Source organism: Sciurus vulgaris (genome assembly GCF_902686455.1).
Source record: "Sciurus vulgaris genome assembly, chromosome: 2".
Taxonomy (NCBI): domain Eukaryota; kingdom Metazoa; phylum Chordata; class Mammalia; order Rodentia; family Sciuridae; genus Sciurus; species Sciurus vulgaris.
In genome coordinates, this window is record NC_136462.1 from 7701792 (window position 1) to 7725791 (window position 24000).

Below are 24000 nucleotides of genomic sequence, written 5' to 3' on the forward strand. Positions count from 1 at the left end.
TATGTGGAAGCAGAGTTGGTGGGTGGGGCTCTACATCTGGTGTTCCTGGAATGCAAATGGCACTTTGAGTCACCAGAGGGGTTGATATTGCCAAGGGCATGAGTGAACTGAGAAGAGGTCCAGGTGATCGTTCTGGGGCAGCCCCGTGATCAGAGAGTTTTGGCTTTGAAACCCACCCAAGCACTCTCCAAGGTCACAGTGACCTCCATGTGGCTAAATCCAATGGACAGGTCCCAGTCTTCATTTTACCAGGACTACCAGCAGCCTGTGACACGGCCGATCATTCCCTCCTTGTTGCTGGGCTTCAAAGGGGCCACACAGCCCAGGTGTTTTCTTCCACCTCACTGACGAGCAACCACTTATGGTTCCTCTTTATCTCTGAATCTCTGGTTTAATGGCAGTGATGGACCGCAGGGAGTTACAACCCAGTGGAGGATGTGCTGGCCTGCCCAGGCCCCGAGGATGGGCTGCATTGGAGGCCTGACACTGGGAGGCCTTCTTCCCCCATCTGGACCTGGGGAAATGCAAGTCCCTGGGAGTCCTCCAGCTCTCTGTGTGCTCTGTGGAATAGCGTCCATTCTGGCCCACTGGACAGCGAGCATCCTTACAAGTAGATCCCGAGCCCGCGGCAGTGTCGCTGGCACTTTGGGGTGTTCTGGGTCCTCCACGCTCCACATCAGGTGGAAGCTTACAGCAGAGCAGCCGAGACTCATCAGCATGGTGCTGTGGTTGCCACAGCTGGCCCATTGGGGAGGCCTCTGTCCTGACTGGAGTCCCGACACACACCAGTGGGTGCCCACTTGGAATTGCACGAACTCTTTACTACCCGAACGCCCACTTCCCCTGCAGGGTATGTCTGTGTTCTTGAAGAATGTGTGGTCTCCCTTTAGGAGTGTGGAGCAGGCACTTAGGAACTCAAGTGGCCATGAAGAGGGGTGACTAGGGGTGGAGGGCACGGAGGACCCCTTGGCTGAATGTGTGTGTCCCCCAGCACTCTGTATGCTGAAGTCGTGCCCCCAGTATGGAGAGGTAGGGCGTGGGTGTGATTAGGTTAGGGTGGAGCCCTTGCCAGGGGATTAGTGCCTTTAGAAGAAGAGAGATGAGAGATGATCTCTCTCCACCGTTGAGGTCACAACCAGAAAACAGGTGAGCATCCGACACTGGATCTGGCCACACCTTGATCTTGGGAAAGAAATAGCTCCTCAGTGTTTGTCCTTTAAACCTCCTAGTTTCTGGTATTCTGTTAGCAGCGCAGACCAAGGCTGAGGCAGGGAAGCCTCGAATGCTCTGCTTCCCTTCTTGGGTGATCAAACTGCCCCTCCACACGCCATCTGCCCACCACCCAGTGGCGTCTGGGTGACTGGCATTCATGAGCCTTTTCCAGGCCCTCGTCAGGCTGACTGGAGACAAAGTTCTATGGTTTCCCAGCCACACATTTCTCTTTTGCTGCTGGACGGATTGAGAAGGGATCAGGAAAGGGGTCAGGGAAGGGTCATGGCAGCTGTCATGGCCTGGAGTTCGGGGACTCGAGGCCCTGACAGTTCAGGCACTGCCCCTGGCACGCACCCCCTCCCGCCTCTCCTTGGCCTCAGGCTCCCTCCTGAGGTAGGTGGACTGCATTATTTCTCGGTTCTTTCCAGCTTAAAAATTCTGTTCTAAATCCATCCATCAAACACTATTTTGAGGGCTTTGAAGAGAAACCTGGGTGTTTTTACTTTATCCCACACACCTACCTCACACCTTCTGAAGTTCTTAAGACTGTTTTGATTGACATGTCAAATGGACACCACTCTGGACTGGGGTAGGGGCGCTACCTGTGAGCCTCCCTCCAAAGAGCTAACTGGTCACTTCTGAATCCTGCAAGTTCATTTGCGGCTGATGGCAGATGGCTCGAGGAGGAACAGGTCTCCTAGGTCAAGACTTCCCTACTGCCCAGAAGACCTCAGACAACTACAGGATGGGCCATGGTCATCTATGGGTGGATAAAGGAGCTACACCTTTGATAAATACCAGAGGATGGAAAGAAAAAAATCTCTATTGGCTCAGAATATGAATCCTCAGTGCAGTCAGGTAACAAATGCAGGCCGCCTGTTATGTTTCACGGAGCCTTGGTCCCGTTCCCCAGGTGAAGGCTCCTTTGCTCCTTCCGTCAACGCTCTTAACTGAGCACACTATGTCTGCATATGGCAGTGGACAAACAGTCCTCCAATACTCAGAGAACGGCTACATTTCCCCACTTCCCTTGCAGTTTGGTTGGGTCATGTGACTAGCTCTGGCCCACAGAATCTAAGTGGTAGGGCTGGGTGTCCGTTCTTGGATGAGACTGTGAAGACCAGTGTGACTCTCCTGTATCCTTCCCCTGCCATGGTGGCTCTGGAAGCCACCAGAGTTGGCGAGCAGGGCAGGAGGGCTGCCACTGAGCCTAAGGACTGCATGAGCATGCAGGTTCGCCTGCATAAACCTCGTAGATAAAGAGAATAATCTGTGACAACGGCACAGCTTGTCTTATCCTGACACACTTGAGGATGAAGACATAAAGAGGACCCATGTCACCAGAAAACCTGACCAGGTCAGGCCCTGCCTCTGCTGGAGGTGCAGAGGTGGGCCTTGGGTTCCCTCCTGTTTGATGGGATGCCAGTGTCTAACTGATGGGGTAGGTATGTGGAAGAGCAGATGTCAAATGTCCAGTCTGTGCCTGGCACATAGTAGGGCACAGTCCCTTTCAGCACTGTGGCTTTACTCCCTGTGAAGGCTCACAGTCTGTCAGCGAGGTCACATGGACCTGCCATATGTGTGCTGGCCAGCGCTGAACCCAAAGTGTGAACTGTGCGTTTGCCTCTCCCACGCTGCACGCAGGAGCAAAGGTGCAGACCAGCCTCGCTGGGCTGCCTGGGCCTGGGCTTCCTGAAGAGTTTGCATGGGGCACAGACAAGAGGTTTCTTTCTGGTCCCCACATGCAGGAGCAGGATAGAGGTCGCATGTTTGCCGAATGACTTCAGGAGTGGAGGGGGAGAGGGAACAGGGCTTCTTCGTCTTGTTACATGCAAGCGTTTCTCAGTACAAAACAAAGAGGGGTACCTTTTACCCAAATCCATGTTCCTTAGCACCTCCTGGTCCTTTCTTGCTGCTTTGAAGAAGCAGTCTTGCTGCCTCCTGCTTTGTAGTCTTTGTTTATGAAACACAACCACACACCAGACCAACACCTCTCTGCGGGTTGCAGTCTTATTCTAGGGCCCACCTTCTGTAGATGCTGAGTCTGTGGTTACTGGAGGGTGTGATTTGAGGCCACTATGAATGTTCTTCAGCCCCCAAATATTTCCTCTACAGAAGTATTACTTTAAACCAAATCCTGCCATTACAGCTGGAACTTGAACTAGGTGCAAAGGGCTGAGCAGGGACAAGAGCCTGCTTGTCATGGGATATAGGAGTGGGATGTCTGGATGAACCTGCCACAGCCTTCACCCTGGAAGTCTTCAGTGCAGCCAGTTTTGCTCTTGTGCAGTTGACAAAGAGGGCCAGCAGGTCCTGTCAATGTTCTCTTTGCAAATACAAAAAGTGGGGGGAACTTTCCACAGTGTTTGGTGGCTTTCTAGGAAAGCCTGTGACCTCCAAGTCTCTGTGGCAGGGTCATTGTCTGTCCTTCAGCTCAGCCTCGCTGTGTGTCACTCCACGTCCAGCATGCAGGGGAGCGTGCATTGGTCTCCTAGGGCTGCGATGATAAACTGCTGCAACCCGGTGACTTCAAACAACACACACTGATTGTCTGACAGTCTTGGAGGCCAGAGGTCTGAATCAGATGGAGAAGTAAAGACAGTCACTGCCTCCAGGGAGCTCTGGGCCCAGCAGAGAGGCTGGGGGTAGGATACTCTGAAACTCCAGACTGGCAAATACAGACCTAGAACTCAAGGAAGAGCAAGGTTTTAAAAACCTGCCTTGAAGTTTTGGCTTTTATTTTACCGAGGTCTGGACTCCTGGTCTTATGGGTACTGGGTGTCATGGCTCCTGGGAGATTCTGGGCCCTGAGCAGGGTCAGGACTATCAGGGCATGTGCCGAAGAGAAGAGCACTCGGCCTGAGGGGTGGAGGCTGAAGTGTCTCAAAGGCTGGTTGTGAAGTTTCCAGGAGGCTCCAGGGGAACATCCTCTGCAGGAAGAATACAAGCCATCCTGTAGCCTTCCCTGTTCCAGAAGGCTCCGTGGTGAATACATAATTAAGCCCTCTGTAATTACCAGTTTGAATCTGCCTAGGACACTAGGGCTCCCACCCCCTAATTTACCTTATAAATTTATTCTGCTAAAAAAGTCGAAAATGTCAGTCTTCTGCGAAAGCTGCATAAATGAATTATCTCCCCGGATGACAGAAGGTGGGAAGGAGGAGGGAGCTTCCAGAGGACATTCTTCATTGTGAGCGTCTGCAAGTACCCCACACTTAGCATGTACCCGCGGAGAGCCCGAGACTGCTTTCTCTGTTGGTGCAAAGCTTGGGTGTCACCAGGTTCTCTTTAGTGTCTCCAGCATGGCGAGGAGGGATGGCTTTTAAAACCGGTCTGTCTGGACTTTTTCAGAGAGTCGTGGAGACTTTGCAGCCTCAGGTGACGGAAACCCCCACACAGAAGGGAAGGAAGGCAGGTTCTTAAACAGGGTCCCCTCTTGCCACTGTCCACCCTGCAGCCAAGACACCATCCTCCTTGGACTCTCACACAGGACCTGACTTCTCAGAGTGCTTGTGGCTTCCCTGACTCTTCTACAAAGAATAGTTAAACAGAACTATTTACAAAAATGTGTGGCAGGGCTGTGGCTGTGGCTCAGGGGTAGAGCACTTGCCTAGCACGTGTGAGGCCCTGGGTTCCATCCTCAGCACCACATAAAAATAAATAAATAAAATAAAGGTATGGTGTCCATCTACAACTAAAACAATATTTTTTAAATGTATGGCGAATCTATAATGCCGCATTAGAAGGCTTGTGAAATGAAACTCTCTAAAACCTCCTCTGATCCTGTGACCCTAACGCAACAGCGGCCCTCATCTCTGAATCGCCTTCCAGGCCCCCATACGTAGTCTGTTTCCCCCTTGAATGGAGCCAAATGGCTCATCTGCTACAAATTGTAATTTTGGGGGCTGATTATAAAACCCCTAAGTGGACTACAGGAAATTTGGGGACCAAGAGAAGAAAAGGAACAATGAAGATCCACCCACTCCCCTTCTCTGAGATGACACCTGCTAACGTGCCGGGGCCTTCTTCCCAGTCCTTCCCTCATGGACACGCCACTCTATTCTGCAGATATATTAGGCCTTTGCATTAGACCCAGCTGGCTCTATCAGTGATAGCCTACTATGTGCCTGTCAAGAGCAGAGGAGACAAGGCAGGGCCTTGGGATATCTGCTTTGAGAAGCTCAGAGCCCCGTGACAAATATTCCTCCTTCTGTCGAAGACTAAGATGTTTCCCTCTGGCTGTTCCCAAAGGTTATCCTGGTCCCTGGTACAAAATAGATGTGCTCTGGCTTGCATGGATCTCCTCCAAAATTCATCCTGAAACTTAAGTCCCACCATGATGGTGATATTAAGAGGTGGGGCCTTTGGGGAGGTGACTCATGATGGGGACTCCATCCCCATGAATGGAGTAGCGCCTTATAAAAGGGCCGAAGGCCTTTTGTCCTTTTTTCTTCTGCCATGGGAGGACAGCGTCAGTCCCCTCTGAAGGACTCAGCAACAAGGCGCCATCTTGCAAGCAGAGGAAGAAGCAGAACTGAACCTGCCAGGGCCTTGATCTCGGACTACCCAGCCTCTAGGACTGTGAGGAGTTACATTCCTTTCTTTGTAAATTACTTAGTTTTTAATGTTTTTGTTATAGCAGCACAAGTGGACTAAGCACGTGATTCGTTAACATTAGTTGGGTATGTTCACAAAGAATGGGAGTGGGGATTTCTCCGTGTGGAACAACGTGCTGGGGTGTCTATCATGGACTGAGTTGAATGTGAATTTCCTTTTGAGCCAAGCACAGGCCTCCATAAGAGTAATATCTACAACTTATTAAATGCCCACTATGTGCCAGGGCCCGAGCCACAGGCTTTCTAACAGAGGATCCGAGGCCCGGGACATGGCATAGGAGGTCCCAGGATGCCTAGCAGGTCAACAGTTTGCCTGAGAGCTCTCAGCCTGTGCGGGCATGGAGGGCTTTGAGCCCAGTCCCCAGGAGGCACACATCAGGCTGTTGGCGCCCAGCCACACATCTCTCACAAGGCCACAGGAAGGACAAACTCAAGTTAGGGAGACAAAGGGCTTTGTATGCTTTGAAACTCTCTACCAATGTTATTGTCTGTTTCAAAATTTGACCAGCAGAAGCTTCTGTCTAGCCCCACCCGCTCCTGCACCACTTGGAGCCCATTCTTCTGCCTCACGTCTTTTTATCTTTCCTCCTTCACCCCAGGCCTCTCTGCCTCAGTTACTTGCTTTCCTAGCCATGGTTCATGTCTTCTCCCTTTTTACAGACCCCCCAACTCTTCCACTAAGCTGGCATCCTCTGCTCCACCCGGACCTTCTCTTCCTTCCTCCAAGTCCTGAGCCAGCATTGAACTTTGGCTTTGCTGTTCTAGTTGTGCATCTAGTGAAGTCTCCAGCCGCTGGCTCCTGGCTTGCAGGATGGCTGGAATTGGATCTGATGAACTGTGTCCTGGCTACGCATAGAGTCAGACCTGGGGGTGATTTTACTCTGCCTCTAGGAGATTGGCCTTGGGCTCCCTGAATAATGGGGAACGAAAGCCTTTGCCGTCCCGGGATTGGGTAAGACAAACTGCCTAACGATGTAATTTGACCCAGCAGGCCTTGGAGTTCTTGGAAGAATTCTGAAATCTGTGATCAGGACCCCTGCCCACACTCCTTCCTCCCATGGCATTTGGGACACACATCCACCCATGAGTGAGCACGTTGGGGGGCTGTGTTACAACTGCTACAAACAACTATGTCGTTGGCTTTTGCTGTACCTTGCTGGAGTGATGTATCAAGTTCAGGTTTGTCTGAACTAGAAACCTGGATACTAACCACTACACAAAATTGCCACTTTGGGCCCTGGCACCCTGCGGTGTGCTTGGCATGTAACAGGCTTCCCATCAACATGTGTTCAAGGAACGAATCACAGTGATGCTGAAATGAGAGCACTCTGGGGCAGACACCAGGCGGTGTCCCGAGGCCCTCTTATCGCTGCTTATGCAAAGCCGGCCCCACAGGTGTGCTGAGCCCAGTGATGAGGGAGACCACCTGGCCAGAGACATGATCACCTTTCCCACACTGCTTAGCAAGTGGGCGCTTTTCCCAGAGCTGGTGCCTGCAGGTCTGCGCCCCTGGAGCTCGCAGGGGCCAGGTTCCACAGGGCAGGGAGCAGCTCTAGCTCCAGGCAGCAGGAAGCCCTCAGGGCTGGTGGGAGGGGGCTGGCAACCGGCCTGGCCATCACTCCTGGCAGGCAGGTTTGGGGGGTTGGACGTCTCATCCAGACCCAGCTCCCATTTTTCATTTAGTGGAAAGACTTGATGGACGCAGTGGCGGTGGCGGAGGCTAATTGCACAGAGCCGGGAGCTAATGCAGCCGCTGTAATTCCTGTCACCTTCTAACAACTCAGTAGGAGCTTCCGATGAATAACGCGCGGCGTTCAGGGGCTGTGTACATCAGTCGCATGTGTCACCAGCAGAGGTCGGGCAGGGCACTGGTGCGGTGGGGGAACACAGCACCGCCTCGCCAAGTCTTTAATTAAAGGAGGAAATATGTCAGAAGCTACATGACCAGTGTCCAGCCTGACAGGGCATTTCCGGTGGCAGTGAACGTTGCAGTTAAAGACTTTGATGCGAATGGACAACTCAGGAGAGTCCCTTCATCTCAGGAGGAGAGAGAACGTGCTCCCCAAGGCCTCTGGGGTGAAACCATCATCTAGAGAGGAGCTGCAGCCTGCGGGGTCTTCCTGCAGCCTTCTGGCAGTCCAGGGGCTTGCCAGCATTTGCCCCTAACTTGGGAACCATAACCCTTCGAGATCAGGAGGAGCCTGAGAATCAGACAACTCAATAAAGTCACAATAAAACATCCAAAGCCTTTCATACTTTTTCGCTTTCTTTAACTCAATTTATTTTTCATTTTGTGGACAGAGATTTAGTCCGGGTATTAGTTTATGATTTTTACTGAAGGAATTACTCAACACACACACATATAAAAAGGAAATATTATTTTTATCATTTATTTTGTGCCATGTATACCATAGGAGGAAAAAACAGAGTGAAATCACTTCAGGACCGCTGTGTTTTTCATTACAAAGTTATTACATATAGAAATTACTCCAAATTATCTGAAATGAATGGAAATTATGAGGTTTAAATTCCCCAGGTTACTGCAGGCACAGCTCTGGAAATTTATTTTGTCATCTTGCTGAACATAATTGCTACAACAAAATTTCTTCCATTTTACAACTGCGGCATAACTTATTTATACCGGTGTAGCTGTAATTTTACATCAATAAGTTGCATGGGAAGGAATACACAGGTGGTAATTGAAAACAATAATTTGTACTGAGGTCCAGGTGGAACGGTTGGCTCAGAAAAAGACTTCAGTTACTGTCGGCAACAGCGCTGTGTGTCACTGTGGCCTCTCCTCATCCCCTTCGCCAGCGCCGGTTGAACCATCCAAACACCTTCCATCAGGGCCCGTGGCTGCCACGGGGACAGCCACGCTTGTCCTGCTTTGCACCGTGGCCTGTGCATTCTGATCTGGAAACCAGGGCCAGGGGACTCTGGGAGCACAGGGAGGCCCGTGCTGCTTCTGCACCAGCTCCTGCCTTTTACTTCTTCTCCTGTTTCCAACTTGCCTCTGGGTTGGGTGCATTTAGGTACCCGGAGCTAATTAAGGTGTTTGATAGATTTCAATTGGAGTATGAGTTCTTGCCAGAAACATCAACGATTCGATTCCCCAAGCACAATGCAGAGTGTTCAATGCACTAATGCTTTATACATTACCGTGTTCCTTCCCAGCCGGAATGTGTGGTCTGGGTACAATACCGAACCGGTCCCCAAACAGGCGTCCTCACTCTTCAGTTCTCTAATTGTCCCTGTTAAGCAGATACAAATAATGAAACTGCAGATGCCTGTGCTAAATCCCAGCAGCTGATGAATCCATCGTTTGCATCCGGAGGTCCAAATACAGATTTTTAACAATTGACCATAAATCTGCCCTACTTAGAATCCAGATCATCAGGGTGGTGTGGACACAGGTCGGAGATGGGCTCTTTTCTCCTGTTCCGTGTTCCATTTCATGATGCTTGTGGGAAAGAGACAGAGAGGGAGGCAGAGGGGCTTTGTTGCAAGTTCAAATGGTGGATGTTATTGCCACATCCATATTTTAGAAGCCATTGTTGTTTCAAAGATCCCAAAGGCTTAAAATCACAGTGAAATCATTTTTTTTTTTAAAAAGACCCAGATTAAACTAATATCAGAATGCACAGCAATCCAGTCTCTCGGTTTTCCCTGGGTGGCATTAATTATCTTTTGTTGTAGCAAATTGTCTGCCTTGTAAATTGAGCCGAAAGAGCATCTTCAAGCCGATGCATGTTTTGGTACGTACACAACGGAACAACTTTTAAACTTCCATGTTCTACAGAAATATTATTCCATCGTCAATAATGCGTCTGCAGTTAAAACCGTGTGGTGGAGCGTCCTCAGTCCGCAGCCTTGGCCCTTCTCTATTAATCAGGAGCGAAGCCACTTCCGGGTTTTCTAGGATACAAGCTACCTTTGCTGAATTCACTCGAAAGCATGCCTGGCTGTTTCTAAAACTACAAAACAACAGCTGAGCACTCCCAGAGCCCTTTTGCTTTTGCTTTTCTAGCTCTAGAAGGCATATCTGAAGCAAGGTGTCGGCTGGTTTTTATTTTTATTTTTTGGTAAGCTCCCCCTTGCAGTACCCTCATTAGCTGCGCCTTTCCGAGAGATGCTGGCCTGACTCATGCTTCTCTCTCCTCTGTTCTTCCATAAGCCAGTGCTTCCCCCTCACTTCCTTTGTAGTGCATCACAGCACAGATAGGAGTTCTCAGCGCCTGGGCTTGGGGTGGGGGAAGAGCTCTCCACTGAGTCAGACTTGTCTACAACTCCAGCTTAGCATTTACTGAAACTTCCTCTGTCTCAAACTGCTTAAGGATACGAACTAATTAATCCTCCCAGCCTCATAAAACCCTTGTTAGGAAGGTGATCATTATTGCCCCTCCCCATTTCCTATCACCAGACACCTCATTGTCGCTCCAGTTCCTAGCGACAGCGGCTGACAGCCAGAGTTGGAACTGAAAATTCCCTTCTGAATCCCAGTGCTTTCCCCAGATGAACCTTTTTAAACTCTTTTTCTTTCTCGTCTGTGCTCTGAATAGAGCCGGTTGATGGTCACCAGACCCCTGAATTCAAGCTCTTGTGTGTGTGCATGTGTGCGTACGTGTGTTCCAAACAGCACTTTCCCCATCCAGGAAAATGGTCCCCTTTGCACTTTCAGTGAGACCATTTGGAGACACAGTGACATGAGGGAATGCGGCAGAGAGACCCTTTTGCACACCACAAGCCACATGCACAAGGCACATCAGCACCACTCTGATCTCTGTATACGCGAGGGGCGAGGGTGGGATTTGGTGGAGTCTGATCATCTACATGAACAATATTTCTCCCAAGTCGACCAACTGGGTGATGCCAGTCCCTACCAAATTTGAATTGATGACTCAACTAGAGAATTAAAATTAGCAAGGCAAGAAAATTCCAAATGAGGTGAGAAAGCTGTAGAAATAGTTCCAGATCCCCTAGTACCAAGCCATTCAATATCATTTCTGATGACAGGGACAGAGCTAGGAACATTCAATGTGGGTGTGAATCTTTTTCATATACGAGGAGCTGGGTAAGTATTTTTTAAGGAAAATAATACATGAATCAGGAGCAGTGAATTTGGTTTAACCTCTTGCAGTCTGCAGATATGGAGACAGCAGTCAAGGGTGTTCACCCTTCATATAGCTAAATAATAGGCAGAGATCTGCTAGCGTTCCAAGCCCTGGTGTTATTTGTAGAAAAAATAAGAGGCAAACAATTCATGTTTTAACTAAAAATTTGTTCTTAAATTCAGTACATGGAATCAACCAAACGGTTGTTGAAAGGCAAGTTTTGTGGTCCTGCCCCTGCTATCAGGTGACAACATAAGAAATCCTCTTCCAATCCAGCAAAGCCGTAATTGAGTGCTAATGGCATCTAGGAATTTGCTGTAATTTTCAGAAACGACATAAAATAATTCTAGAAGAGATGTCAGGAAGCTCAGAAGGCCTCTCTTGTCTCTTTATTCTTCTGGGTTTGAGAGCTCCGAAATATTCTAGAAGTGTAAGGAGAGAGATAAGGACCATATTAGGGACCTTATTAATATTCAGATAAATATGGATTTGCTTAGAACCTTCAGTGTTATTGGCTTGCAAGTTAGAATAAGTCGATCCACAGATAAGATCAGCATATCACGTTTATCCTCATCTTTAGTCAAGAGTTTATAGATCTGGAGGAACAGAAACCAGCAGAGATGGTTTACTTCTGAATTTGTCATATTCCTGTGAAAACGAAAAGGTTTGTCTTCTCTTTGCACAGATTTTTTTTTTTTTTTTTTTTTTTTTAAGCACCAGAAATGAAGCCCAAATTGGTAAGATGCTGTTGTTGGGTCTTAATGTTGCTACAAAGTTATCTGAGTACATTTAAGAGGGAGGATCTTTGTTAAAAAGAAAACAACAAAAACAAATGAAACGTCTGCAGAGACAGGAGGAGTTCCCATTTCTACTGACACTTCTTATCTTGATTCTTTCCAAATTTTTGTAGAGACATAAGATAAAATATAAAAGCTCCCAAGGCAAAGATAACATTGTAGAATCTAACAGGGCCCAACCTGCGGCTAAGTGTTGAGAATCGTTCAAAGAATTTTAAATCAAAAGCTTGATTTGGGGATGACGGGTGTGCTCAGTCTGCCCCTGCTGCAGGACTTGTTACAGGCAGCACACCCAGAGCATCAGGACAGTCACACAGGTTAATAAAATCACACAATGATTTGGCAAAATGATTTTTGATTTCTGAACTATTCCTCTATAAAGCAAGTATTTCCCTACCCCTCTTGAAGGGGCTGAGACCATGGAGGATTATCTGCTGGAATGCATTGGGAAGCTGGGGGTGGGGGAGTAGAGAAATCTTTGGGAGTTCAAAAAGCTTTTTGACATCTGCTGTGTGTGTGTGTGTGTGTGTGTGTGTGTGTGTGTGTGTGTGTGTGTGTAAAGATGGTGTAGAGAATGTGGCATTTATTTCCATCTGATCCAGTCTGTGAGAAGCCCCAGCTCTGGGCAGAGCACAGTCGGCTGCAGCAGGTGCTGCAGAATTAACCTGAAGTTTCCTGTTAGTTCAGGCCCTACACTTTCTCCTCTTCATTTTCTTAGGTTGGTGACCTGCACCCTTTTGTGGGGTGTACTTGTGACTTATTCTAACAAAGACTTGGCAAATTAGGGGTGGGAGGCTGCAGTGACCTCGGAAGGGCACTGGGTGCCCCCTCTCCTGCCTGGGGTCTAGAGGAAAGGGTGAGGCCGGCACTGCGGGCCCAGCTCGGCCACCTCCTCCCTCCCCGCCAGCTGCCTGCTGTCTGGGCATCAAGTGCGGGAAACATTAGCGTGGGCCAGCTGCCGGAGCCGGGCGGGGTCGAGGGAGAGGTCAAGGTCGGCCGAGAGGCGGCTATTGATCCAGCTTGGAACGCGAGACAGGGAGCGCCGCAAGACTAAAGGGGGAGCTGTGAGACCAGACATTAACAGCTTTCAGCGCTAATGATGCCCGTGCCAGACGGGCAGAGGGAAAAAGAGGAGACTGGAGTGGCAGCGGGGATCGCTCGCTGCCTGCGCCGGGCCGCCTCCCGGGAGAGGAGGAGGACGAGGAAGAGGCGCAGGAGGAGGAGGAGGGGAAAGTGAAGGCGGAGGGCGAAGGGGCCAGCGCAGGGCTGGGCAGGGCAGCCTCTCCCCGGCTGCCGCGAGGTGGAGCGCGCCGGCGGGCGGCGGCTTGTCCGGCCCTGCGCCTGCCCGCCCGCGCGTCCCTCTTCCCGCCGTCGGGGCAGAGCGGGGCCAAGGAGGAAGTGCTCTTTGGGTCAGTCCGGGCCCGCGCCGCCCCCTGCCCTTCACTTCCTGCCGGGGTGGGGCAGGTGTGCCCCCTCCCCAGGCCCGCAGCCCGACCGCGCCAGAGTTGGCAGCTGCAGCTGGGACCCCCGAGCTCCCTTGCGCAGCCTGTGGAGGGGCCCTCTTTCCTGAGGGGGCCTTCCCGCTTCCCGCCGCTACTGGCCGGGTCCCCTTTCCTTGTAATCACCCACGGGAGGGTGAGGGTCATGTGTCGGGATTTCGCGCCTGGGGCCGCAGGCGGCGCAGGGAGGCTGGCACGCTGCGGCACTTGGAGTCCAGACCTGCCCCTGATGCGGTGTGTGTCTTGGTCAAAGTGCTAACCCTCTCTGGGCGTCACATCTCCACTTGTCAGAGAGGGCTAGTTGATCTCTCAAATCCAAGAGCCTGGGCGAATCGAGATGGCCACTCTGGATTTCTTAAGAAGTTTATTAAAGGTGGGTGTGGGCATTAAAAAAAGGTGGCCACTTCATTGAAAAGGTTTTCTTGGGGCAGGATGGGAGGAGAGGGACGCGCTTCTAGACTGGACCACGTGGAGGTGTATGTGTGTGTGGTGGGGGGTGGTGGCGGGGTAGTGGGTGGCTGCATACAGCCTGCCAGGCCGGGGAGGAGAGGCAAGCCCGCCCCTACCCTGCGTCACCTCCCGCTCAGCCTCACGTCCGCCGACCCTGCAGCCCACAGTCCGCAGAACTGCAAGCCAGGGCACATTTTATTGTTATTTTTTTTGGGGAGGTGGGCGGGAAAGAGCTCTCTCTGTCCTGGCTCAGCCGGCACTGTGCCTAAGTTGTTGCGGTCGCCCCACCCAAGGCCTTCAGGACGAACAAAAAGCCCAGGTGCCCCCAGAGGAAAGGCCCCGAGGGAGGCGGTGAGCCTGGAGGCGTCCCGACCTGGCCGCTCCTGGGTTGAGGCCACGGGAGCCGGGCCCGGGGCGCGGTGGGTGCAGTCCTGCTCGCCCGCGAAGCCCTGCGGGAGCCAGGCCCCGACCCGCCCAGGCCGCCTACCGGCGGAGACCAGAGAAACCCTGAGAAGGTAGAGGGGTCCAGACGTTTGGCGCACCCAGCCCCGCAGGCCAGGTCATCAAATAGGATGTGTTGGCAGCGACCTGGGGAAAGGCGGCGGGAGGGGCGGCGTCCGCGGGGACTGCGGCCTGGCCTTGTCTGAGGGCCAGGACAGACCCCCACAACTGCTCTTGTCCTCGCCGCCCGGAGATCAAACGGCTGACAAGGCAGCTGTATCCTTCCCATTCTGACAGGCAATTTCAAGTCCTATCCTGGGCCGAGGAGCAGGGGGAGGTGACTTGCAGGTTGCAGTGCTTGTCAGAGGGGGAGGGACGGAACTGGGGGGCCTCGTGGAGTCACCCATCTGCAGATAGGTGGCCACACCCACTTCAGGGTCAGCAAGTCCAGATACCTCTCCCACGTGGAGCCCCCCTCCCGCCCCGCCCCTTGCCTCCACGCTTTCGGCAGACCCTGGCCTTAGGGGTGGGCCATGTTTGACCTCTAGGAGTTAATGGGGTGTAGAGGGCAAAGATTTGGGTGAAAACCGTTCTGCAATGGGGCTCAAAAAAGGTCTTGGATACCTGTGTTCCCACACCCCACGTGCTTTTGACCGTGGCCTCCTAGTATCCTTTATTTCATCCACCTCATTTTGCCAGTCCGTAACACCAGGATTTATATGGAGGCACTTTTTGGAAGTTTAGCCCCAAGCCCCCAATAAAACAAAAGTAAAAGCAACCGAGCTACTTTTCCAGGGAAGCGAAGCGATTGATTATATCTCTAGTTCCCAGGTCGACCCCAACCATTCTCCACAGCCCCCCTTTCCCCAAGTCCGAAAGAGATTTTGGGTGGGTGGAGACTTTCATTGATTCAATTTACTAAACTCACACAGCACCCCGCCCCCCTTCTCAGGGGGTCCTGGTCCTGGGAGGGAAGGAGGGTTAAGGATTTTCTTTTATATAAAAATAAACTGCCCACCGCGCAACTCCCCTCCCCCCAGCTCTTGAGCAGCGGGTGCTCTGGGATAAGACCAGCGCACAAAAACGCGGTTTGCACGTGTGGCCGGCTTGGGCTGCGTGTGTGCGCACGGGCGAGTGTGTGTGTGTGTGTGTGTGTATGTGTGTGTGTATGTGTGCGCGCGCGCGTGTGTCTCTGTGTGCTTTCTTGTTCTCTTACAGGGTACAATGTTAAAAAGCCACCGCTAGTCGCCCCCAGTGCTCCGACTCTCTGGGTCTTTTTGTCTCTAGTGCAGATTAAACGTCACGTCCGCACTTGAACTTGAATTTTATCCCATTGTACAGAGGCAGCCCCAGCCATAGAGAGACCGAGAGCTCCCAGAGAACCCGGACTCCGCCATCTTCACGTTGCAATCTATAGCTCCCAGTCCGCGCCCGCACCGACCCAGGCGCACTGGGCGAGCCGCCCCTCAGCCCGCTCCCCCTGGGCCCGCGGCGCCGGGGGAGCGCTGGGGAGCGCTCGCGGGGACTCGGCAGCCCCTCCGGCCGGCGCCAGCCTGCCAGGTGAACTGGGAAGCAGCCGCTCTTGGAGTCCCCCCCAGAGCCTCGGAAGGGTCAATCTCCGAGAAAAAAACAGGCAGCCCGCAGAAAACCCAGAAACAACCGAACCGCGGCAGTTTTACATTGCTTTGGGTTTTTTGAGGGGGCGGGGTGAGGGGGTACGAGACAAGTCCCCAAGTTTTCTTTGCTTTTTCTTCTTCTTCTTCTTCTTTTTTTTTTTTTTTTTATTTGTTTGCATTTTTCCTTTCTCCCCTTCTGGTGGAAGTGCGCGTTCCACCTACCAGACCCTGAAAGAAAGTGTCAGGAGCCGGTGCAAAATCCGGTTTAAGTTCAAGAAGACATTTAGAAGTCCAAGAGGCCAAGCAGTTTGAAGAAGTGTAAGAGATTTTTTTTTTTTTCCTTCGAAAGAATATATTTTTTAAAGAAACCAGCCAGTCCGCGGCCAGCTACAGCAGTTTTTTTTTTTTTTTTTTTTGGCCTCTTTTCTCCTTTTAGATCAAGAGGTCTTTCTTGTTTTATTATTTTTTTTCTTTTTGCAAACAAAACAAAAAACAGCATAGAAGAAAGAGCAAAATAAAGAAGAAGAAGAGGAGGAAGAGAGGGCAAGAGAGGAAGGGGAAAAAAAAAAAAAAAAAAAAAAAAAAACCAACCCGGGCAGAGGAGGAGGCGCGGCGGCGCGGCGGCGGCGGCGGCGGCGGCGGCGGCGGCTCAGACCCCCTCCCCGGCCCCCATCAGTGCAGCTCTCCGGGCGATGCCAGAATAGATGCCGGGGCAATGTCCCGCCGAAAACAGGGCAACCCGCAGCACTTGTCCCAGAGGGAGCTCATCACCCGTAAGTGTCTGCGGCGTGCGCGAGAGGGGCCGAAGAATGGGGCTCCGGGCGCCCGGAGCGGGGGACACCGAGCCCGGCGCAGCCAGGCCCGGCCGGGCGCCGGGGCCGCTCGCTGGCTGGCAGAGGCAGTGGTGTCCGCCCGCGGCATGGTGGGGGGCGGGGGGCCAAGGAAAGTTTCTTTGCAGCCGGGGAAGCCGGGGCGCTGCGCAGCCACTCGCGCCTCGGGCTCGGGGGCCTGCGGAGCCGGCTCCGGGCCGGGGAGGGGGCGCGCAGCCCGGAGGAGGTGTGTGTGTGCTCGCCGAGCCCGGCTGGACGCTAGCCCCTCCGAGCGGCGTGTGTGGCGGCGGCGGCGCTGGTGGCGGGGTTTGGAGAGGAGGGGGAGGGGGCTGGGGGAGCGGAGGGGGAGGGGGGAGCCGGGAAGTGGGGAAAAGTTGGCGAGCGCGTGGGTCCGCGCTGACGGCGCGGGCGGAGGAGACTGGGGTGCGCTCCGGCGTGGGGGAACCGCTGAACGAGGGGTGGCCGCCGGCTCCCGGTTCTCGGTCGCTGCGCCCGGGCCGGCAGGGCGCCGGCCACGCCAGTCCTAGGATTCCGTAGCCGCCTTTCCCTCCCCTCCTCTTGCTATTTGCAAAAGAATCCAGCTGCGCGGCTGTTTGCCGGGCACAAGCACCCCCTCCCCATTTCCCCACCTCCGTCTCCTGGGACGATCTGCCTGATTTCCCCCACTCCGAAGGGGGGAAAAATGGGGTGGGAATTGGGGTGGGTGAAAAATCCCCGCCACGGTGAAAAAAAAAAAAAAGGCTGTCAGGAGTGGACAGGGAGGGATGCGCCTGTAAAATAGTCAAAATTAAAAAAAAATTAAAAAGGAAGAAGAAGAAAAGAGGCCTCTCAATCTCTTATCCATCTTTCTGTCTCGGTATCTTTCATCTTCCCTATCTAAATAAACAAGGCAGGTCGTAGTGGAAATCCACCGAATGGAATCGTGTGGATTTCAAGCAAGTGGCGGGGCGTGCAGAGTCAGGCGGCCGGTCAGACACGCAGCAGTTCCCAACGTTCCAGCTGGGTTTATTTAGAAAAGAAAAATAGCGAGCGCGAGCGGCCCAGGTACGGTGTTTCAAGGGGAGCCCTCCCGGGTTCCCGCTCTGTTGCACAGGGAAGGTCTGCTCGCATCGCTCCCAGCCCGCCGCAGCCCGCCGGGGACGCTTCCTCGCGGCGCGCGAACATTTCCCCGCCGTTCCTTTCTGTCGCGGTGCCTGGGTCGCCGTTGCTTTTTTATTTATTTTTTTATTGCAATGGAAATAAAACATCCTCTGGGTGCCATCGAGACCGGAGGCAAGTTGTATTCCTGCAATCCTCCGCGCACCTCGCCCGGCTAGGGCCGGGCTCCGGGCGCAGAGCTGGAGAGGGCTGCGCGCTCAGTCGCCGCCGAGGACTGGCTGCCCGGCGGCCGAGAGCCGAATATTTATGTTATATTTTAAAAAATTTAAATAAATAAATAAATATATAAAGGGGTTCTCCCCTCCCCTGAAAGCCCAGCATAGGAACCATCTGCTCGGAGCAATTGCTGTTGCCATCTCTCCTTTGTTACAGCACATACATTAGTAAGAATTTGTGGATTTATTATTATTATTATTTTTTGGGGGGAGGAATAGATATTAATGTGGGTTTCTTGGGAGAGGGATGCCTTCTTGGAGGGAGGGAAGAGGACTTCTTTTTTATTTTTCGCTATTGTAACATCAAAGAAGAGTCGCTGGTTGCATTTAAAACAAAATGTTTTGCAACCAGATTTGAGCGTGGTTTGATCAAGGTCCTTTTCGCCAGTTGACATTTCGTTCCTTCACCAAACCACAGCCATTGCTTATGCTTATTCTACACTCCCCCCCTTTAGATGGGGTGGTTGTTAAAACGTCTCTACTTGCAGACGCCTAATTTCTCCAGGAGGCAATTTGCCCCACGGAGCCTCTGTATAATTGCAAGGGTTGTTTTTGAGGAGGGGGAAGTGGGGGGGATTGGGGAAGGGGGAGATGTTGGGGTTGTGTTGCCGAGCTGGCAGCCGAGACAGGAGCCAGGAGCCTTTGCAGTTGTGTGTGAGGGGAAAGAGGCAGGTAGGTTTGCTCTGCTTTTGCTGTCCTCTCTCCTGGCATTCCTGGGACATCAGGAGGAAACCCTGGGCAGGAGGACGGGTGGCAGCTGGGCATGGGGGCGAGGGGTGCCTGGTGCAACATCCTTCCATCTGGGGAAAGCCAACTGATACTGGAGCAGGGGCAGCGAGGGAAAGAGAAGCAAGGAAGGGTGGTGGGGAGAAGGAGGGACGGAGAGGAGGGGGTGAAGCAGTCTGCCTGCCTTCCTGGGACATAGGGAGCCCTGGTTTGTGCAGGGGTTTGAACAGGGAGAGTGGTCCAACCCGTTCTCAGACAAGGCTACTTATTATCCAAAAGCAGCTGGCTTTTCTGCCTGTCCTGTGTCACCCGGGAGGTGGGAGCAAGCAGGGGAAAGGCAGGAATCAGATGCAGTTGAGGCTGCATGGCCTGAGAACTTGCCTTTCTCTAGATTGTACAGGAGCCCTGGACTTAGGGTGCCCTGGAACCCAGGCTAGCAAAGCAGGTGCCGTCACAAATCCCACCTGATGTTCATGTTTGAGATTTTTAAATGTGAAAGAACCCACCTAAAACGTGGCGCCTCTGATCAGTTGGGCGGCAGCCCCTGGGCCTGTGGGGCAGCAGTCTTGGGTTCTTTAGGGATGATGCAACTTAGGATAACTGATGGCCTGGGAGACCAGAGGAGCACACAAATAGCCCGCGTGTTCTTGGTCGGGGGTCGGGAGAGGGGCTCCGGAGTGAGTTAGTTCAATTTACAGCCAGGGCTGGTGGGAAGAGGAGCAAGGTAGAAGAGAGAGCGGGGGAGACAGCTGGAAATGAAAACCTGGCTTCTGGTTTGTTTCAAAATGTTTGACCCAGATGGATATAGCTTTTAAAACTGGAGGACAGTCACAGCGATTAATAAAAACAAACGCAAAACAACACCGGAACATCAGTGCAAGGGGAGGGAAGGGGCAGCGGCTGACCAGGCAGCGGAGGGACCCAGAGCCAGCAGTGCCAGACAGGGCCAGGGTGAAGGGAGATGCACTCAGGTCCTTGGTGGGGCTTGAGGCTGTCTGAAGAAACTGAATTAACTAGGATGTCCATGGTAAATTATGTAACCCCAATTAGGTGAATTTTCAGCAACCCACCAACAGGTTTCCTTGGAAGATCAATAATTTTCGGTATGAATTCATGATTTTGCAAAACAAACAGAGACCCAGGGTTTGACGGGGAAGTTAAACTAACTGTGTTAATTCCACGGTTGCCCTTTTAAATTAGCTTTTGCTCTAACTGTATGTTTTGAAGGTGGCTGTGCTCACAATTACCCCAACTCCCCAGGGGATGGTATATCTACAGTGGTCCACTTATCTTTCAGAACTGGGCCTCTGATAAATTTCATAAGACATGGGCCCTCCTTTTCTTCCGTTTTTTTTCTTTTTCTTTTTTGGTAGTTGGGTGGGGGCAGTGAAGTTTGTCTCCCTCTTGCACAGAAGGGAACCCCATATCATTAGAAGTGTGATATGTCAGCTGCTTCGATTCCACGGGAGAATAGGAACGTGCTCATCCAAGGTGTTATGCCAGGCTGGTTTTATTCATTTGTAATTCACACCTGAGAGAAAACAGCCGTGAGCATATTTTAACAACTCCTAATATTTTTAAAGGATATTTTTTTTTCCTACCTGAAGATTTTGTACATAGGCATATTTCTTTTTTTGGCGGCGGGGGGCGGGGGGCCTTTGCTGAGCCTTGATGTTGGTGTTTTCTGCCTGGCCTTCAGAATATTTTGTACCAGAAAAGGAATCATTTCTCCAGTTCTAGGGTGAACGCAGTCGTGTCTGTGAAGCGGGCCTGAGAAGCATCCAAGGGGGCTGGGATCAGAGGGTTGGGTGAGACGCATTGGTGACCACTGTACAGGACCCAGGAGGTCTTCCTTGATGGAAGAGAGAGTCAACTTTGGGTGCATTTGACAGTAATGAGAATGATGTCTCAGGGGAAGCAAAACATGTAAACAGTCCGATTGTGGAGCCCGGTTTCCAACTGAGGCGTGAGCATGCCAGTTTCCAGGGCCTTATCAGGAGGGAACGCTGGGCTCAGTCTTCAGGCCACACAGCCGGTTCCATGCCTCACCTTCGCCCTGTGCGTCTCTTGTCTTGCCTGCTTTGCATTCTCTGTTGTTTGTTGTGATAAAATACTTTCCAAAATAAACTTTCAGTGGAACTGGCTTTTGGTTCATGGCAAGCCTGAAATGCTAGGCTCCGCCTGGCGCAGCTCCGCAGCTAGGGGGAGCTCGGTGCCCGTGTCATGGCTGGTGGCGCCCCTGCTACAATGGCGAGGAACGGGCTTCCATCAGCAGCCGGCAGTTTACGTTGCTGCAAAATGTCTTAAGTGTGAAGTTGTAATATTGATTTTCCTGTAGAGATTCGTGCAGGACAAAATGAGAATATAAGTTTGAGAAATCTATTTTCGAGCCACCGCCATTGATTTACAAGACTTTACTTGGCAGATGGAGGCGTTTTCCTTTTTCTTTAATTTTCTTTTTCTTTTCTCTCTTCTTTCTTTCTTTTCTTCTTTTCTTTCTTTCTTTTCTTCCTTTCTAACAATTAAAATTGTTAGTTTGGGATGAGGGGTTTCCCCGCTTTGTCTGTGGTCTTGACGTTCTGAGAATTCCACTCTGTTGTTAAGGCATTTGTGATCCAGCCGGGGGTTCTGGGAAGAGTTCATCACTTCGGGTCAGGCATACCGTCCCCTTCTGCGTTGTATGTCACAGATCTGGGAACACAGAGAATTGCTGCTTTGGGGAGTCATGTACCTAAAACAGCTTGATGAATGGAAGTCCTTCCAGCTCAGGTTTTATGACACTTGGGTTCTCAATTCCATTTATTAGATAATGCTCTCACTCTACTGAAGGAACCAAAGATATCAGATGCCAACTCAAATAATGTGCTGAACTTGGTATGGAAGGAGCGTGTGCTTGCCAGGGCCTGTGCTGGAGACCTTTCACCCCGGGCAGTGCCCTTCGTGGATGGCATGGAAGGAGACCGATCCCCCAGACATGTCATTTAGTGCTGGGGAATATGTATGCTTTGGTCACGGGACTTCTGGGTCTGTACCGTCTTCTTTACCAAGCTGGACGAATCTGCAGACAGCACAGTCTGATGCTTGAGTTCAGTGTGTGAGCAGAAGAGGTTGCCCTGCCACAGGAAAGTGCTTTATTCTAACCTGAAAGAGAGATAAATTAGGTCAGACGAAAGCCGAGCGCTGTCATCGGCTGGAGGAAGAGGGCCAGCCATTTATCTGATGATTTCTCTACTTCGGTTAATGTTCGAATGGAGCTGGTTGTAAGCATTTAGCGACAGCAAGCTCACCAGACAACTTGGGGAGGAAGAGCCACGGTCACCTCGCAGGCTCTGGCCCTGCAGTGGCTCCTGGCCTGCAGCAGACTGTTAAGAGCATTCGGTTTAGAAATCCCCAGTCCTTTGCCTGGGAACTTAGGGAGCTCTGCAGGGAGACTGAACACTGGGTCACAGGCATGGCAGGCAAAACAATGAGCGGGGGAGGGAGAGTGGGGGGTCTTGTCCTTGGGGATGCTCTCCACTCATCTCCAGGGGCTGAAGGGAGGGCCTCTGGCTGCCTGGTTGGGCCTCACCTTTAACCGGAACTCTCTAAGGACTTTGGCTTCTGGTGTCACATCTGGGGAGGACAAGGGGAAAATAAATGCTCTCTGGGGACCATGCCCTGTACGGCATGGCCCAGTTACTGATACTAGCTGAACTACCCTCCTTGAAGATGGAGCTAGTTGTAGGCACACTTACATAGGTTTTAATGGGAAGGGGTCACCAAAGAATGCTGGGGGCAAGGGGACTGTCCCAGGGATGAACGTCACTGTCATCCAGCTACTGAGTCTGGCTTTGTCACTTTACAGTACAGTTTATTTACTCACATGATCCAGTGGGGTCTTGTGTGTTCTGTCTTCTCCCTGCTCCCGATCCCGCAAATCTGCCTTCCGGCCCCAGGGAGCCCAGTGTCGGTGAGATCCATTCACATTTTCTCTCCGTGCTCCGCTCCTGGAGAACGACCTCCGAGAGCAGTAAGTAGGTTTTCCCAGGACGCGCACGCAAAGCCCCAGAGCAGCCTGTTTGGAGGCGCGTGGAAGCACGGGGACTCACTTCTTGTGTTCTCTTCATGAGATGGAGAGGGGCTGAGCAGAGTGGCCCTGCTCTTACTGGCCAAAGTGACACTAGACTGCGGTTGGGTGAAGGGTGCTGGATTCATGGGGACTTTGGCCTGGTCTTTTGACATATGCAACTGTTCTGGGTAGTTGCTGAAATTCAAGAAATTCATTCTTTTTTCTTTCTCGGTGTCAGCTGATAATTTGCCTGGGTGTTGAATTAGCCAGCCTGAGCTGTTTCACTGTAATGAAATCCCAGACCACACAAAATTAAGTAACTTCTAAGTAAAAAGAGGGGGAAAATAATCCTCTGTTTTTCCATAACTTTTTTATGACCCCCTTCCACTGAACTGCTGAAACACAAATACATTTGTGAAACATTCTAATGAGTCTTGTAACATGCAGGGCTGACTCAAGAAAGTTGAATGCCAATGTTACTGTGATTAACATGTGCCGCAAATGGATGCCCTGTTCAGATTTTTTTTTTTTTTAAATGGGGTCATGTTGAAATTTCTACCTTGGAAACGAGATGTTGGAAGCAGCCCTTGCTCTTGTGATCTTGCTGTCGGGTTCTGAGAATCTGAGTTCTTCCAGCCACAGCCTCGTGGTCCAGGGCACCCTATGGAAGTCCTTTTTACTGCTGGCACCTCTGAAAAAACATGACGCTAAATAAAACAAATCTCTTCATTTGGCCACAAAGAATGCTTTTGTGTCACATCATTATGAGCCCCATGTGGCTCTGAAGATTTAAGGCATTTGCAGTTTTACGGAAGAATGTGTTAAGAAGGTGTTCTAGAGTGGGACATTGTTCTTTCCCACCCCCGCTTTAAGGCAGCTTTTTACTCAAAACATAGGACACTTCATTCTTGGCTGTCGATTTAACCTTTCGTCTGCAGCCTTTTAGTAAGATCTGTGAATACTCTGGATGTGACTTCTTTATTTGTTTGTTCCCTTTTCTGCTTGAGGACTGATGAGACCCAGGTTCCTGAGTTCAGTTTTGGGGATTCTGGACAAGAGGGTGCTGTGGGGGAGGGGAGGAGGCTGGGCCGGGCCCGTGGAGCACCTCTAGGTATTTTGCAGGGGACCATTCTTACTCTGTCCAGATTTTCCAAAGCCAGGCTGGAGTCTTGCAGGGTGGCTGTACTCCTGGGGTTCCCCCTGCTCCGTTTAATGTCCCCCTCGTCTTTTGACTGTGAGTGAGGTTCTTTCTCCCGTTAGCCAGAACCCCTTCACTGA

At 51.6% G+C, this 24000-nt stretch overlaps 1 protein-coding gene across 5 annotated transcripts in view; it reads left to right on the top strand.

Annotated features, from left to right (window-relative positions):
* Positions 1-15476: 15476 nt before the first annotated feature.
* Positions 15477-24000, top strand: part of BCL11B (BCL11 transcription factor B) — a 91501-nt gene continuing 82977 nt past the window's right edge. For 4 of the 5 annotated variants that reach the window (XM_079129490.1, XM_079129493.1, XM_079129492.1 and 1 more), the window contains exon 1: positions 15477-16518. In XM_079129490.1, coding sequence (XP_078985616.1) covers positions 16461-16518 — 58 coding nt within the window. In that variant the 5' untranslated portion in view covers positions 15477-16460. The remainder of the gene's footprint in view (positions 16519-24000) is intronic. The other variant, XM_079129491.1, reaches the window with a different exon arrangement.